Source organism: Schistocerca gregaria, chromosome 4, assembly GCF_023897955.1.
Source record: "Schistocerca gregaria isolate iqSchGreg1 chromosome 4, iqSchGreg1.2, whole genome shotgun sequence".
Lineage (NCBI taxonomy): Eukaryota > Metazoa > Arthropoda > Insecta > Orthoptera > Acrididae > Schistocerca > Schistocerca gregaria.
In genome coordinates this window covers 757317693-757336647 of record NC_064923.1, presented here as the reverse complement: position 1 = coordinate 757336647, position 18955 = coordinate 757317693, and the positions used below count along the sequence as shown (strand labels likewise).

The following is an 18955-nucleotide window of genomic DNA, read 5'->3' as shown; positions in this document are numbered from 1 at the left end:
CACCAACGGCAAGGTCCAAGATTCGTGGTGGTCAAGAATAACTGCAACAATATTATTAGCAAATAACTTCGGATCTAAGAACTGGACAAATACTGTTACAAAATTACAACAAGCAGACGATGTTTCAGTCCTGAAAGACCGGAAACGAGATTTTAGATGGTGGTACGAGACCTGCGACTACGCTAACACGTACTAATTGTATCCTAAGTTACAGGAATGTGAAAGACGATACCATTATTAGGACAGTTGTAACAAACTATCAGTATCGTTGTTTTTGTCTTATTTATTTGTGTCTGATTTCTTTTGTATTTGTCAATATTAAATGCGGGAAGGTCTTAGAAACACCAGGGACGCTTATTAAAAATTTAGTACTGTTAAATGTTTTCGAGGTTGTTGACTGGAAAGAGACGAAGAGAGTTCCCTAGGTGGTGACTTACAAGTTTCATCTAAAATGAATGAAAGAAGATTCATTAATGAGCAAATGAAAAGTAGTTAATCGGTGCATCATCAAAAGTTTACTTCCAGTGCAGTTTACGTTACTGACCATAAGCATTACATGTATGAATTATGATTCTCCGTCAATCCAGAATCAGAAATATGGACAGATAATGTTATACAATAATTTCTATGTAACAATAAAAGTAGTTTCCTTTATTACAGGTATTTTCATGAGAAGGGCAGCTCCCTCGTTCATTGTTTCTAACAGGGAGACACCATGGCAATTGGATTTTAGTATTTTTTATTTATTTATAATACATGGAATCTAGAACTCGACGGCCTTAAAACAAACTCTCAGAAATTCTCGAAAAAATCGATTTCTAAGTTTTCCGAGTGTCTGTAACAGCGTAAGGTAGAATTCGCTTTTCTTCAACAGACTTTGTGGTAGAATGCTTGTTTGCACGTGTATGGCGTGTGTTCGCATCCCAGCAGCGGCAGGTTTTTAAATAAAAGGAGCGCGTTCTACGAGCGTTTTAGTGAAGTATAAAATACATCAAGATGAAACTGATTTGTAATGTTTCTATTCATATGTTTATTAACAACTTTTTATAAGAGGTCGGTGATTTAGAAATTGCAATTAGAATGTAAACTACTTTTTCTGATTGTGATACGTAATTAGAAATAAGAAGCCATGCATTTCTCGTGAAAATGAGAAATACGTGTTAATTACATATAGTTGATGAATTTTAAATTTAAATTACGTAGATGTTTGCGCTGAGTGAAAAAAAAAAACGAAAATATAATGAATGAAACGAGACCCAAAACAACTATTACCACTCTTGAACGCTACCACACTGGTTTTTGCCATCTTAATGTATTTTAGGTTCCACAGAAATTCTCGTTGAACTTGGAGCTTTGTTTAAAATTTAGCGTCAGCTGAGAACTATAACTAGTCCACCCACATGGCTGGCGAACACTCGACACACAGCCACGCTGGCCGTTCAAAATTTGATCTTTCTTTAGGATTTAATTTTGCTTATAAAATTTTAAAGTCGATTTTCTCGAGTATTTTTGAGAGTTCCACCGAACTGCAATGGGTTACTGGTATCTGAATTCTGAACTTGAGGTACATATATATAAAAGGTTACAAAAATTCGATCGGCGTGTGGCTTCGTTGTAAGATATGCAATCAATCACCTTTGCCACCCAAATACAGGGACATTATAACTTGTACAAAACTGCGTTCTGGAATTCTTAGCAGAACTAAAATATGCGAGGCGTGTTTTTTAAGTAAGTACTGTTTTGAAATTAAGATATCTCATTTATTTTATTTTTACATGAAAGCCTGTACCTTAATCTACTTTTCTACATACACTCCTGGAAATGGAAAAAAGAACACGTTGACACCGGTGTGTCAGACCCACCATACTTGCTCCGGACACTGCGAGAGGGCTGTACAAGCAATGATCACACGCACGGCACAGCGGACACAGCAGGAACCGCCGTGTTGGCCGACGAATGCCGCTAGCTGCGCAGCATTTGTGCACCGCCGCCGTCAGTGTCAGCCAGTTTGCCGTGGCATACGGAGCTCCATCGCAGTCTTTAACACTGGTAGCATGCCGCGACAGCGTGGACGTGAACCGTATGTGCAGTTGACGGACTTTCAGCGAGGGCGTATAGTGGGCATGCGGGAGGCCGGGTGGACGTACCGCCGAATTGCTCAACACGTGGGGCGTGAGGTCTCCACAGTACATCGATGTTGTCGCCAGTGGTCGGCGGAAGGTGCACGTGCCCGTCGACCTGCGACCGGACCGCAGCGACGCACGGATGCACGCCAAGACCGTAGGATCCTACGCAGTGCCGTAGGGGACCGCACCGCCACTTCCCAGCAAATTAGGGACACTGTTGCTCCTGGGGTATCGGCGAGGACCATTCGCAACCGTCTCCATGAAGCTGGGCTACGGTCCCGCACATTGTTAGGCCGTCTTCCGCTCACGCCCCAACATCGTGCAGCCCGCCTCCAGTGGTGTCGCGACAGGCGTGAATGGAGGGACGAATGGAGACGTGTCGTCTTCAGCGATGAGAGTCGCTTCTGCCTTGGTGCCAATGATGGTCGTATGCGTGTTTGGCGCCGTGCAGGTGAGCGCCACAATCAGGACTGCATACGACCGAGGCACACAGGGCCAACACCCGGCATCATGGTGTGGGGTGCGATCTCCTACACTGGCCGTACACCTCTGGTGATCGTCGAGGGGACACTGAATAGTGCACGGTACATCCAAACCGTCATCGAACCCATCGTTCTACCATTCCTAGACCGGCAAGGGAACTTGCTGTTCCAACAGGACAATGCACGTCCGCATGTATCCCGTGCCACCCAACGTGCTCTAGAAGGCGTAAGTCAACTACCCTGGCCAGCAAGATCTCCGGATCTGTCCCCCATTGAGCATGTTTGTGACTGGATGAAGCGTCGTCTCACGCGGTCTGGACGTCCAGCACGAACGCTGGTGCAACTGAGGCGCCAGGTGGAAATAGCATGGCAAGCCGTTCCACAGGACTACATCCAGCACCTCTACGATCGTCTCCATGGGAGAACAGCAGCCTGCATTGCTGCGAAAGGTGGATATACACTGTACTAGTGTCGACATTGTCCATGCTCTGTTGCCTGTGTCTATGTGCCTGTGGTGCTGTCAGTTTGATCATGTGATGTATCTGACCCAAGGAATGTGTCAATAAAGTTTCCCCTTCCTGGGACAATGAATTCGCGGTGTTCTTATTTCAATTTCCAGGAGTGTAGTTTCCGTCCATATTGGTGCACTTGTTGTAAGGTTCTACCAGTTTTTGAATACCCTCCTGATAGAAGTCTGCCACCTGACTTATTAACCACTGCATCACCACTGTTTTGACTTTGTCATCGTCTTGAAGACGCTGACCGCCCAGGTGTTTCTTCAAAACGGTACTTACTTAAAAAAAAAATACGCCTCGTACTATGGATGAAATGACGGCAGAAGCCGACTGCTGGCTGTGTGTGTTTGCCCCTGTGCAGGCACAGACAGCTGGACGTGGAGGCGGTACGCACCGGAGACGTGCTCGGACAGCTGCTCGGCGTACATCTCGACGACGGCGAGCGCCTGCTCCTCGGTGAGGTCTGGCGTCTCGTACAGCGAGACGGACACCTCGCGGCCGTCGAACGAGAAGCTGAGGTCGGGCCGGTCGCTGAGCACGTCGCACAGCTGAGAGGTGCGCTCCTCCTGGATGGTCGACAGCGACGTGTTGCGAGCCAGCGGGTGCGCCCCCGCCGCCCCCGCCGCCCCCGCCGCCGCCACAGCCATAGCCGGCGCCTCCGCCTTCATCACGCGCTCTGCGCACACAGTACACAGAGATACCGACGTGGCGTGTCCTGCAGTCTGGAGCTGACTTCCGCAGGCTCAGACAGCAAATGATGCGTGCTTCAGCATAAAATGGGAGGAACGTTCATAAGGTTGTAACCGTCACCACCAAAAAAATAAAATATATATTGCTTCGTGGAGTTCAGTTGCATCTTTGCAAGTAAATAACACGCAGGTTTTTTGCCATTCTTTTACTTGTGAAGCATCTTCAGTGGCCTTATACAGTACATGCAACTGTTTTCGGGTTAGAAACAACTCTACATGCACAAGTTTCCTGAGGTTAAATTATCGCTCGGTGTTAAGATTTTCGATGTTGTTAATACATGTGTGTCGTCCTGCAGATGTACAATATTTATTCTGTCTGAGAGTACACGCCACAGCAAAAACAAAAGACTAAGAATAAACACACAGTGACATGTGGCAACACTACACGCTGCAAACGTACGCACTCAATACACGGTGAAAAGTAGAAGTGAAGTGTTGAAATAAATGTGGTCGAAAAAATGGTGAAAATGGGCCAATTGGAGTACGCAGCCCGAGCAACGACGACACACATTGATTAACAACATCGAAATTCGTAAGTAACACCAAACAATAATTTAATCTCTCACAACATGTATTGCAAAAGTTGTTTATAACCTGAATCACAAGGCAATAAGTAGAGATGACGTAACAAACGAAAATACTTGTAGCTGCTATATAACGTATTTACTGTACACAGAAAAAAAGTATTACAGGCCACTGAAGATGCTTCACAAATAAAAGATGCGAAACACGTGTGGCAAAAAAAACTGCCTTTCATTTAGTTGCAAAGACGGAATTTAACACCATGAATTTTGAAGCAACTAAGGAACGACGGAAATCGTAAAAGAAAGGCGATTTTTTTCTGTGATTGCACGTACATATTTGCAGTCTCGGTATAAACTGCACCTCCTACCCCACAGTTCCGAATGTACCCCGACAGAGCACCCGAAACAAAATAGTGCAGCCTATTAGTAACTTGGAGATGGGCTGCGCCATTTACTTTTGACACATCTAGCGTCGTGCCTGTATACTGTGACGTGCGGAGTTCAGGGCATACCATGACGCGCATACATAACCGCACAGAAACAATTACTTTAGAAACTTTATACTGTCGAGGCGTACTTAAAAAACTTTATGACGACCTCTCGTATTGATGAATGTACAGAAAACCAACTGCTGAAATAAAATTACCTAATTAATTCATGTACAATACAGGCTATTCAATTATTAAAGTATGTCATGGCCACCATACGAGTTTTCATTTGGTCTTCTTTAGTAATAACGTCATTAGTACTCCGAAAATTGCGTCTTTCTTTAAGTTTTCTTTCGCTGGTGATGTAGAAGTGATATGTTCTATGTTACTAAGGTGATGTTGTATTATAAACTACATCTTCTTCGATTACTACAAACTCTTGTGGAACAGAATACAACATCTACTTCTCAGATCACTACCATGCTTTTATATCACCGAAACTGATTTCCTATTTGTCAAAGAAATGCGTTTTATTGGTGGAATAACTCAACGACTACCGATACTACGATCGTACAAAGAGATGAATTACAACGTCTATATTGTAATACGGATATTTACATTTCGCATCAGAGAATGCCCATTTACATTCCCCAGCTCTCCATCACTTTGATTCACACATATTCGAAATCACGTCTTACAGAACTGACAAGAACTTACGTCACCACTATACTTCTTAAAGTACATCATGTGTTGTAGAGCTGACACTACAGACACTTTCTCTCGCTATTGTATTTCAAGTCTTGAATGGTGCATTTAGGTCATCAGCTAACAATCTCTCATTTCAAATAATCCGAATGAAAATTAGTACTCACTGTTAGCTCGTTGTTTCTTACAATCCATTAAACTGAACTATTTAAACGTTACGCGGATACTGTTTGAACAGTATTGTTATTCTGTGCAGAATAGCCCAAAAGTAGCTAAAAAGCTCCAATAAGCATAGCATTAATTCAAGTTGGGAATCAACTGTACACTACGCTGGATACAGCGGTCTTCACGTTGGTATCTCAAGTTTGGGATCAATTATCTGTTTGTTTACGTATGCGCAACTAATTCCGTTTCTCCCTCCGTGCACTGTGCCTCACAATCAGGGCCTCACAATCAGTTACGAACGTGAAGGCAACATGGACAGGAGGTTGCACCAATGAAGAGTACGCTGACACGCACTTCATATAAGACAAAGCGAATGGCAGTGCCCTTGAGGCTACACAATTGTATGAAGAAGCTTTTCGTCCCCACTTTCAGCCCGACAGGCTTACATTTAGCCGGTTATATCAGTGCCTTAGCGAAACCAGGATTTTCGCACACCATCTATGAGAAAGGCGACATACATAACACCTGATGTTGAGGACAGAGTGTTTCTCATTGCACACGAAAGTCCGAGTACTTTAACAATAACGATTGCTACCCAAGACTGCGTCCTGAGTCATAGCAGTGTGTGGCAAGTACTCTATCCGTGTCACCTCCAGCGAGTGAAAGTCCTCAACAATGCAGACTTCCCTCCTAGGGAGAATTTCTGCCAATGGTTGCAACAACAATGTTAGCTGAATCCCCTGTTTGCAAGCAGTATTCTGTTCATGGATGACGCTGGATTTACGAGATGGTATTTTTAACTACCATTACTGTCACATTTAGGCCTATATCAGTTCTAATACAACACACGTATCACGACATCAGCAACGTTATTCGTATAACGCCTAGGCAGGACTGCTCGGAGACCACATAGATGGACCACGCTTCCCACCACAGATACTAACAGGGCAGCAGTACATGCGGTTTCTGTGGACTGTACTCCCAGATGTACATGACGATGTCCCACGGAACCAACGCCTGAACATGGGGTTCATGCATGACGGTGCTCCAGCTCGTTCTCATATACGAGTGCGCCGGCTTTTAGCTCGGACGTATGGTTAACAGTGTATGGTTAGAGGAGGGCCTGTGCCATGGCCTCCAAGGTCTCCAGATTTAAATCCCATGGGTTTCTGTGATCGGAGTCATGTCAAAAGCCTGGTCTACGCAACCAAGGTCAACTCTCTTGAGGAATTACGCTGGCGCATTGAAGCAGCTTTCCAGCATTTACAGAATTCTCCAAGAGTGTCTGAGAGGATTCATTTCAGAGACGAGTTCAATGTTTCATTCAGACGCAAGGACAACATTTCGAACACCTGCTTTAACGTTTAGAGATGCCACGCATTCCTAGACAATGATGAAACGCAACAGAAAATGTGTTGTATCTCGAGAACGGTTGATTTGTGGACCCATGTTTATCGGAGCGTTTTAGTTACTTTTGGGCTGCACTTTCCATGTGTGAATTATTGACCATCACTTCTGAAGCACGGATGTACACACACACACACACACACACACACACACACACACACACACAGACACACACACACACACACCCTCTCGACTTGTGACATTTATGACATCTACATCTACATGACTACTCTGCAATTCACATTTAAGTGCTTGGCAGAGGGTTCATCGAACCACAATCATACTATCTCTCTACCATTCCACTCCCTAACAGCGCGCGAAGTTTTCTTCTTCACCTCGCTCTGTGCAAGGGGCAATGGGACCTCCCGCAGTACAGTCATGTTTGCAGGGTTGCCTGCTCGACAAACGTAAGCAGCGTAACCACAACATAGTAGCCTCACAACTTTACAACGCCAGTGTCGTATACTAGCTCGTCACAGTATCCATCCACCCGTCAGGTATCTAGGGGCACGGACAGCCCTACGACAGCGAGTTGTCTTCGACTTGTCAGTGGGTTGTGCACGAGTTGTATACGAGTGTCACCGAGAGCCCTACAGCGGTCTAAAAGTTTTTGTTTCGTGGACGTTGTCCTTTCAGACAGTGCCCCTCGGTTGGACTTACAGCCTGGGACAAGTTAACTATTTTTTTAGGACTTTGTGACCAAGTGATCATCAGTGCACTTGTGTATACACTCCTGGGAATTGAAATAAGAACACCGTGAATTCATTGTCCCAGGAAGGGGAAACTTTATTGACACATTCCTGAGGTCAGATACATCACATGATCACACTGACACAACCACAGGAACATAGACACAGGCAACAGAGCATGCACAATGTCGGCACTAGTACAGTGTATATCCACCTTTCGCAGCAATGCAGGCTGCTATTCTCCCATGGAGACGATCGTAGAGATGCTGGATGTAGTCCTGTGGAACGGCTTGCCATGCCATTTCCACCTGGCGCCTCAGTTGCACCAGCGTTCGTGCTGGACGTGCAGACCGCGTGAGACGACGCTTCATCCAGTCCCAAACATGCTCAATGGGGGACAGATCCGGAGATCTTGCTGGCCAGGGTAGTTGACTTAAACCTTCTAGAGCATGTTGGGTGGCACGGGATACATGCGGACGTGCATTGTCCTGTTGGAACAGCAAGTTCCCTTGCCGGTCTAGGAATGGTAGAACGATGGGTTCGATGACGGTTTGGATGTACCGTGCACTATTCAGTGTCCCCTCGACGATCACCAGAGGTGTACGGCCAGTGTAGGAGATCGCTCCCCACACCATGATGCCGGGTGTTGGCCCTGTGTGCCTCGCTCGTATGCAGTCCTGATTGTGGCGCTCACCTGCACGTCGCCAAACACGCATACGACCATCATTGGCACCAAGGCAGAAGCGACTCTCATCGCTGAAGACGATACGTCTCCATTCGTCCCTCCATTCACGCCTGTCGCGACACCACTGGAGGCGGGCTGCACGATGTTGGGGCGTGAGCGGAAGACGGCCTAACGGTGTGCGGGACCGTAGCCCAGCTTCATGGAGACGGTTGCGAATGATCCTCGCCGACACTCCAGGAGCAACAGTGTCCTTAATTTGCTGGGAAGTGGCGGTGCGGTCCCCTACGGCACTGCGTAGGATCCTACGGTCTTGGCGTGCATCCGTGCGTCGCTGCGGTCCGGTCCCAGGTCGACGGGCACGTGCACCTTCCGCCGACCACTGGCGACAACATCGATGTACTGTGGAGACCTCACGCCCCACGTGTTGAGCAATTCGGCGGTACGTCCACCCGGCCTCCCGCATGCCCACTATACGCCCTCGCTCAAAGTCCGTCAACTGCACATACGGTTCACGTCCATGCTGTCGCGGCATGCTACCAGTGTTAAAGACTGCGATGGAGCTCCGTATGCCACGGCAAACTGGCTGACACTGACGGCGGCGGTGCACAAATGCTGCGCAGCTAGCGCCATTCGACGGCCAACACCGCGGTTCCTGGTGTGTCCGCTGTGCCGTGCGTGTGATCATTGCTTGTACAGCCCTCTCGCAGTGTCCGGAGCAAGTATGGTGGGTCTGACACACCGGTGTCAATGTGTTCTTTTTTCCATTTCCAGGAGTGTATTTCGTTGATACTCTTCATAAGAGTTCGAAATCTATTTCCTATAGTTGTAATTAATGTGGTGACTTTGATTCAATTCTGTCACTTTGTAGTCTTATAGCCAACTCGATGAACTGAGACAATAACTTTTGCGTACAAAACAGCACATAGTGACGACAGTCAAAGCATACCTACATTTCTCCTGGGTGTTTATACCTGTTTCTTATATACGCGTCTCTTCCTTATTGTATAACCCGTTATTTAATAGCTGTTTACACATTAATTTTATAGCATGGAAGAATGAATCAGTTACTAAGTATGAAATGTTCATTTTTCAGCCATATTACTGACCTTCCAAGTGTACAAAAACTTGTCACAGAACGCTGGTAATCAGTAGCGGACAATTCGATGTGTGCCGTTACGAATACGAAAGAAAATGGTTGATGTAGCACTTTTGTTTTCTTCACAAACTTTTTCTACATCTTTCTTTCCATACTAATGAGAGCTAACATCCACACACTGTCCTATAAAATGACGGTCAGGTCCTGCAGAATGTGTCACCACTTCTGTCTCTATACTCTTCATTTTTGGAACACAACCTACGGCCAGGTTAGAGACAGACGTGATGATAGTTTCTACAGGAGCTGACCGTCATTTTGCAGGACAATTCTCAAGCACATACAGTGCAAGATGTTACTGATTTGCTTGGCTGATGGGGCTGCTATGTGCTATATCACCTACTGCACTCCCCTGACATAAGCCCTCGTGAATTCAACTCGATTTGTAAACTGAAGGAAACACTTAATGGCATTCGCTTCAGAACAGCTACAAATTCGACGGCCAATAGACCGCGCTGCTCGAACTGTCAACACAAATGGCACTGCTAAGAGTATCCTGAGACTTCCACATCGCTGTCAACGGGTATACACAATGCTGGTGACTACTCTGAAGGCCAGTAAAACTTTGAAATTCGTATCTATTTTGTACTAGCTGTAAATAAATAGTTGCCACTATTAAAGTGCAACCATCGTAGATACGTCGGAAACACCGCGTTAATAAACCAGGAAATTGGGCAGTAAATTGAGATCTATACTATGAGGTATTGCAGTGCCTGTGTTGTTCAGAAGTACTATGTAAAGTTTTTTCGGACATGCATGCGTGTCCGAAGGAACTTTGCATCGTACTTCTGAATAACACAGGCGCTGTAATATCGCATTTATTCGCCGACACCGTCAAGCAACTTTCAATTAAAAATATCTCCCCTCAAAATTACCAAATATGCAGCAACCAGTCGCAAAATCATGTTTTATTTATTCACTTTTGCAGACCGATTTCAGCTGATCAACAGCTGTTTTCTTGAAGACAGTATTACTACTCAGGGCACATATTGGTTGAAAGCACCGATTATGGCTGTTAATCAGTTGAAATTGATTTGCAAAAGTGAACAAATGAAACATGATTTTTGAGACTGGTTGCTGCATATTTGGTAATTTTATGGTTTACGGTCGGTGCACGAATTTGGAACCACATGGAGCCCACCATTCATATTCCCCCCTTGCGGTAATAGACGTAGTGAATGTCCGAATGCAGGTTGTAGGCACACGGTTGACGACATATGGAAGTTTAGGTGTGGCTGTGACTCGTGCCCGGATAGCCTAACTTATAGCGACCGCTCGTGATAAGCGGAAAATCCAGGTTCGACACAAATTTTCAGTGTAGTCATTCCATTATAGAGCTATTCTCATCCATAATCGCGAATGTGAGTACATTTCATGTTATTCATGTGTGGTCACAGGCACGTTGACACACGATAGCTCCTTTCTGTCATTCAAAAAATGGTTCAAATGGCTCTGAGCACTATGGGACTCAACATATGTGGTCATCAGTCGCCTAGAACTTAGAACTACTTAAACCTAACTAACCTAAGGACATCACACACATCCACGCCCGAGGCAGGATTCGAACCTGCGACCGTAGGAGTCCCGCGGTTCCGGACTGAGCGCCTGAAAAGCTAGACCACCGCGGCCGGCTTTCTGTCATTCTGTCGCGTTTTCACGCCCGGTCTATCTTATTGCGCTGACTACATACTATCGACTGGCAGGTTGACACCACTACACTGCCATAATTTGCGCCTGCGGTGGAGTATCATGAGACCGCTTGAAACCATTTCTATACCTTCTACAGCGCTCTAGAATGACTGTGCTCTTTCAAAGGGGCTCACTAACATTTTGTTAGGTGAATTTGTCCTTTTTGTCAGTCTAAAAGTTTGCTCGATTCGCCCTGCTGTCGACGAGAAGTTGAATCGTATGACCGAAGAGGAATAGGAGGTAGAATACACGTGCGACATAAAACAAGCTTGAGTATGTACGTAACAAAGTCCACTCTAAGATATAAAAAAGACGCACTACGAAGAAATTATCTGAAAGGGATGGAAATCGGCAGATGTGATGTACAAGTACTGGGGAAAAAATTATTAAAGGTCCTCCCAATGGATATCGTGTCGAACTCTGTCCAAATAGCGCGTCGAAATCCCGAGATAATTGGAGGGCCGTGCCCATAACGTTCCAAACGTTTTCAACTGGGGTCGCTAGGCATGTGATTGGCTGGAGTGGAATTGTCTTCAGTGATGAGTCCTGCTTCGAACTGAGCCCCGCTGACAGGTGAAGACTTGTCTGGAGAGGTCTCACAGTAGTGGAATGGCAACCTAACTGTCGCCTTCCGTAAGGCTCGATAGCCAAGAGTGAAGGTCTGAGGCGGCACTTCTTTTCACATCAGGGCTGCTTTAGTTGTCATCCGTGGCGTCCGAACACCACATCGGGACGTCGTCGACATTCTAGGTCCCGTTTTGCTGCCCTTGATGGCAGCCCTCCGGGGCTTACATTTCAGTGAGATAATGGCCGCCCACATACGGTGAGAGTTTCTACCTCTTGTCTCAGAGCTTGCCAAACCCTGCGTTGCTCACCTAGCTCGCCGGGTCTCTAAGCAATTGAGAACTTTTGGAGCATTATGGGTAGAGAGCTCCAGTCACTCGGGAATTTGACGATCTAACGCGGCATTTCTGCAGAATTTGGTACGATATCCCTCAGGAGTATATCTGACAACACGTCAGGCACAGCCAAGCCGAATAACTGCTTGCATAATGGCCAGAGGTGGCCCAACGAGCTACTGACTTGTTCTGTTTGTGAAGCTCCTTCTCTTGAATAAATTATCCAATTTTTCTTAAATTATAATCATCTGTTTGTATATGTGCATCATATCTGCTGATTTCCGTCCCATTCAGGTAATTCCTTCATGGTGCGGATTTTTCTTTTGTAAGCACTGCCAAAGTGTGTGAATAATCGTACTATTTTCTAAGTAGGCTATTTTGGCGTGTCTAATAATTAGGCTTCCCTGTACTTAGAACAAAGAATCGTCGATCAGCTATCAAGGAAAACGGTACGTTACTTTAAATATTAGATTATTACCGAAAGCAGTGCTTTCCGGTTTCTACTCAGTTATCCCAATTAAAGTTTTCATGATGTTCCTAAATCACCTGAATAACAAATTGACGTCTTCATAGCCGATTTCCTCAACTGCCCTTGTCTAACTAAAGCTCCGGTCTCTGATGTATCTCTGATAGTGATTAGAGGTTGAACTGTAAGTTCGTTTACTCTCTCCTAATGTCCATCGCTTCTGTTAACTTCCGATTGATCCGTTCGTAGTTAGTGCCTTGTATGTGGCAAGTTGATCAATGAAGGGACATTTGTGCAGCTTCGTCCGTAATGAAGAAACGAATCATCCATGGTCTTATGGAATTAACTGTTCTGATGCGTGGTTATGAAACCTAACCCAAAAGATTTCGCTGGCAATCACACCAGAGTTGCGTCGCTTAGAAGTGGAGTGTGACACCTCAGGTCATTAAGCGAGGAAAGTCACAGAGATTTACGGTGCATGATGTCTTGGCTGTGGCGCTCCGAACATTTGGGGTTCAGCCAGGAGTTGTTGCTCAAGCCACACGGTACGACCTCTACGGCTGTCACTCCAAATTCGTCGCTAACCTCTGTTGCAAAATTCGTCTGTCTACGGGTCACACGTGTGTGAAGCCAACTATACAACTGCAGTGTCCTGTTCTTTATAACTGACTATCAGCGACTTCTTTACATGTGGCTATCATGGAGTTACAGGAGTATGGCTTTCCCATCAACGTAGGAATTTCAAAATAAATGTCAGTTTTTTAAACTTAAAAGTACTGAATGTATGTTGTGAAACACTAAGCACTGTTTTTAGTGTCCATACATATGTTTGCGTTAACCATGACAGGTGCGAAAATGGGGTTCCAAGATCTTACAAGCAAAATACGTTTTTGGAAGAAATAGAATGTTAAATCGCAGACTGCTGAAAATTACAGGAAAGACAATTTACTTCAAACTTAAATAGCAACGTTCTCGCTGTCGCTTCAGATAATATAAAATAAAAGTCATCCTCCGTCACATGGGACATTGTACGTGCAATTCGTTGAAATTTGACATTTTCTGTTTTTTACTGTATAATGTAGTATAGACTTCCCTGAACATTTTGGTATATAATACATTAAAATCAGACAATTGTGAGACCATCAAATAATATTTTGAATGTTGATGTGTGACTGTCAAATTTCACAGCTACGCATATGCTGCCACAGTTGAGCAGTCATGTCTTGGGAACCACACAGTCTAGAAGGCTGTGAATTGCTCTGTTTTGTGCCTACTACTACGTCTCAGAAGTTGGCTAATCCTGAGCTACCAACGAAGTGTTAACATTGGAAGACCCAAAATGTGAATGAGTCATTCATTAATGTTGTATGGTGCACTGTGGCTAAAAATGTATTTGTTGGCCTTTTGACTCTACGTTAGCAGTGTATGGTGGTGTAATAACTTTTAATGGTGGGAACTATGAAAGACCTAAGGTTCTGGAGAAGTTAGGGGTAAGATTTGGACAGAACACAGCTAAATGACTGTGGGAACTGGATGAGCTTCGTGTACGTGAAGCAGAGTTAGCTGCTCACAAAATGAGAAAAGAAGCAAGAAAGAAAAGGAGGAGGCAAGCATTGGGCTGTTGTGGCATTGAACCAGACACAGACTATGGGCCAGTGCAGTTCTAGTGCATAAAAGACGCGGAAATGTAAGTCTGCATAAGAATCTGTAATAAAATATCTCTGAACTACATTTTTTGCAATAAATGACCCGTTTTCTAAAAAAGCGCTAATAGTAGAGACATTAAATTTTCACAGCATGCTAAGTGTGAGATTCAACACATATGGAACTAGATAATTAAAATATCGTGAGTTGTTTTGTTTTTATGTTCATTTATTTACAAAATTCTGTGAAAAAATTGTGTGTTTGAAAAAAAGATAAAATGGCCCACAATACAATTTTAGTAATAGTTCTGGTTCAGTATATCTAGAAAGGTGCATTCAATAATTATGGAAAATTGTAAGTTGGTGTCTCAAAAAGTTTTCTAGATAATGGGTCACAAATTTCGATAATTTAACATCGGCGGTATAGGACATACAGTGTCCCGTTAATAGTAAAAGCTACTCAAAATGCTTTTTGATTCCAGTCTCTGATCACAAATGAATTCTTTAGACGATGACCGATTTCAGTCTGTAATGACCATCTTCAGATCTTTTTTACACCATATCCTAAAGTGATATGGCCATGGTGTAAAAAATATCTGAAGATTCTCATTACAGACTGAAACCGGTGATCGTCTAAAGAATTCATTTGTGATCAGAGACTGGAATAAAAAAGCATTTTACAGTATTGGATCACTGTTTGTACACGCGATTATGTCGCAGTCGGTGAAAAGCTACTGAGTCAGCAGTAAAATGCAATTATATATGTCGTTAATCGTCGTATACTGTCGAAATAGGCACAGGTCTAGTTCTGTAGGGACAGGAGAAGAAGACGCCCTCCTTACGATTCCAGGCTTCTGTCTGAAATAACAACGTCGCCAAACAGGCTGTTCGAAATGTTTTCATTTTACCTAAAGATGGTTAAATGGTCGAAACCGGTAGTTAGTAAAGAATAATCTCGTCAGAAGCTCGTGGAAGATCCGAAAGATGATTATTTTATTTAAAATAGAATTTCTAATCCTACTCCTTGTGGTACGAAACTTGTTTCTTTCTTTAATCTTTGTTCAACATGTCATTGACAAGAAGATTTTTTTATGAAATTCTCTGACCTGTTAAACACACGAAAAATCGTTTATTTTTGACAGCTATATTAATTGGTGATTATTTTTTATCGTTGCCTTCAACTTCCAGCAGATTGCACGTAATGTAAGAATGACCACTCAAGTTTTCGTAAGCTGACGTATTCAGCCCGTTTCGGCACGGCACTGAGGCGCCTCGGCAGCTATACCGGCCTGTGGAGAGACTCACCCTCGAAGCCGAGCAGCGAGGCGGAGGACGCGACGGTGCCCATGCAGTTGTGCGCCTCGCAGGTGTAGGTGCCCAGGCAGCAGGTCCCGTCCTGGCCCGAGATGATGCGATGGATGTCCCCCGGCTTCAGCTCGGCGCCGTCCTTGTACCACTTCAGCACCGGCTGCGGCACGCCGATCACCTGCGAGAGCATCAGCGTTACAAGCTCCGGCCTCACAGGCGACACGAGGTAGCGACTCTTACTGCAAGTCGTCACTCCAGCCGTAAATGCAAATTAATTGTGGGTTCATATCGAACTTCCAACCAGGCCTTACACATAGTTAATGGCTCTCAGCAGAATGGGACTTAACTCCTGAGGTCATCAGTCCCCTAGAACTTAGAACTACTTAAACCTAACTAACTTAAGGACAACACACACATGCATGCCCGAGGCAGGATTCGAACCTGCGACCGTAGCGGTCACGTGGTTCCAGACTGTAGATCCTAGAACCTCTCGGCCGCCCCGGCCGGCAACACATAGTTAATACCACAACACAGAAAACGCCATGGCAGTAATGATATTGCCGGGGCATTCAATAATTTCTGGTGGCCCGCAATGTTTCAGAGGTTAAGACATCTGGGGATACCGCAATCAGTGTACAACAGTTTCCTAGACTACTGTAAAGAGCGATTAGTCGAAGGACAGATGGACAGCTGGAAAGTAATTAAAAGAATCACCAAAGGCTGTCCTCAAGGGTCGATCTGCGGCCTCATCTTCTGGGACATAACACTCGAACAACTCCAACAAATTCTGAACAGGAATGACAGATCAGGACATAACTGACGCCTACGCAATGACTGGTCAGTTGTAGTCACTGCAGACAACGGAGACCAGGTAGAAGAGAAAGCCCGTGGAGCACTATAGACAGTTACACAATGGTGACACAAGAATAAACTCAGGATAGCCGAAAACAAAACAATATACAGATTACTGAAAGGAATCACTCCAAAGGAATCCGTCTATTAACAATGGGGACACAAACATCAAACGAGCACGCGTTACGCCTTATCTCGGGATACACTTAGATGAAAAACTGAACATCCACAAACACATACAGCTAACAACAGACAAAGCAGAAAAAATACTACACAAACTGGTGAGTCTAAATTCAAAACAGCACAGACTGCCTCTATCATTCATACGGACATACCATTGTGCGCTCTTCGAATCAGTACTCAGCTTCGCAGCTGGCACATGAACCTGGTCACCAACAAAGCATCAGTCAGACGAGACAAGAGAACTGTCCTACTAAGGCTACCTGCAGACTTCGCCTCCACCTCAGTGGACGCACTTTGTGTGATGCTCGGAATATGGCCCATAGATATCACGATCAAATACAGAGCTGCAAGATACTGGTTAAAGGTGGGGAGACTAGGTAAGGTACACACAACAACCGGTGTGCCGATAGAGACGATACGTCACCCTGAAAGTTGGCATTTGGATCATGGCGAGGTGAGTGGGGTGTAAGTGATAAGGGACGTAGACTGCACGACTTCCGCACTGACATAAAAGAGCGGTTGAGACATATCGATCCCAGCCGGACACGGACCTTATTCCACGCTCTTCGAACGCCAGATTCTGAGGCAGACACCAACAGGCACATGCGGGGAAGGAAGTTCGCCAGAACACACTGTCTTTTTCTGCGGGCAGTAGGCGAACAATAGACAAACACTACACCTAGACTGCACAGAAACAGACAAGTAGATATATACACAGCAATAAGAGACGAAGAACAATGGTCACAACTAAGCGTATTTTGACAAACAGTATTTCAAAAGCAACACAACAAGAGTACCTGCGGGCATGGCATAACAGATAAGCCTATGTGCAACATAACAACAGTCTCCAGAGGGTGGACAGCGCCACCCACAGTGACAGCGAAAACAGTGACAATGAGGAGGAAGACTAGATGTCACAGCAAGTAAGCATAACGTTCTGGCGATCTAGCCAAGAAATCACCAAATGCGGTACACAAAGTTAATACATAGGATTAGTAATAAATATGATTAGCAATACTATTTGTCTTCTAATAACCATTTTTGTGTATGTGTGTGTATGTGTGTGTGTGTGACTGTCGAAGAAACCATTCCGAGGTATTCAATGTCAGTCACAATCGGTGATGGTACGGACAAATCTCCCCTCTAACCAATCATTTTTTTATATTCATCTTGTTGTTGTTGTGGTCTTCAGTCCTGAGACTGGTTTGATGCAGCTCTCCATGCTACTCTATCCTGTGCAAGATTCTCCATCTCCCAGTACCTACTGCAACCCACATCCTTCTGAACCTGCTTAGTGTATCCATCCCTTGGTCTCCCTCTTCGATTTTTACCCTCCACGCTGCCCTCCAATACTGAATTGGTGATCCCTTGATGCCTCAGAACATGTCCTACCTACCGGTCCCTTCTTCTTGTCAAGTTGTGCCACAAACTCCTCTTCTCCCCAATTCTATTCAATACCTCATCATTAGTTATGTGATCTACCCATCTAATCTTCAGCATTCTTCTGTGGCACTACATTTCGAAAGCTTCTATTCTCTCCTTGTCCAAACTATTTATCGTCCATGTTTCACTTCCTTACATGGCTACACTCCATACAAATACTTTCAGAAACGGATTCCTGACACTTAAATCTATACTCGATGTTAACAAATTCTCTTCTTCAGAAACGCTTTCCTTGACATTCCCACTCTACATTTATATCTTCTCTACTTCGACCATCATCAGTTATTTTGCTGCCCAAATAGCAAAACTCCTTTACTACTTTAAGTGACTCATTTCCTAATCTAACTCCCTCAGCACACCCGACTTAATTCGACTACCTTCCATTATCCTCGTTTTGCTGTTGTTGATGTTCATCTTATATCCTCCTTTCTAGACACTGTCCATTCCATTCAACTGCTCTTCCAAGTCCTTTGCTATCTCTGACAGAATTACAATGTCATCGGCGAACCTCAAAGTTTTTGTTTCTTGTCCATGCATTTTAATACCTACTCCGAAATTTTCTTTTGTTTCTTTCACTGCTTGCTCACTATACACATTGAATAACATCGGGGATAGGCTACAACCCTGTCTCACTCGCTTCCCAACCACTGCTTCCCTTTCATGCCCGTCGACTCTTATAACTGCCATCTGGTATCTGTACAAATTGTAAATAGCCTTACGCTCCCTGTATTTTACCCCTGCCACCTTCAGAATTTGAAAGAGAGTATTCCAGTCAACATTGTCAAAAGCTTTCTCTAAGTCTACAAATGCTAGAAACGCAGGTTTGCCTCTCCTTAATCTTTTT

The 18955-nt window shown here is 44.6% G+C and overlaps 1 protein-coding gene across 1 annotated transcript in view; it reads right to left on the bottom strand.

Moving 5' to 3' along the window:
• The window catches only part of LOC126267904 (muscle M-line assembly protein unc-89-like), a gene marked incomplete at its 3' end in the record, with an annotated part of 447423 nt that overhangs the window by 47656 nt on the left and 380812 nt on the right, over window positions 1-18955 (bottom strand). The window contains exons 12-13 of the mRNA XM_049973214.1: window positions 15631-15811; window positions 3518-3799 (exon numbers count right to left, since the gene is read on the bottom strand). Coding sequence (XP_049829171.1) covers window positions 3518-3799; window positions 15631-15811 — 463 coding nt within the window. The remainder of the gene's footprint in view (window positions 1-3517; window positions 3800-15630; window positions 15812-18955) is intronic.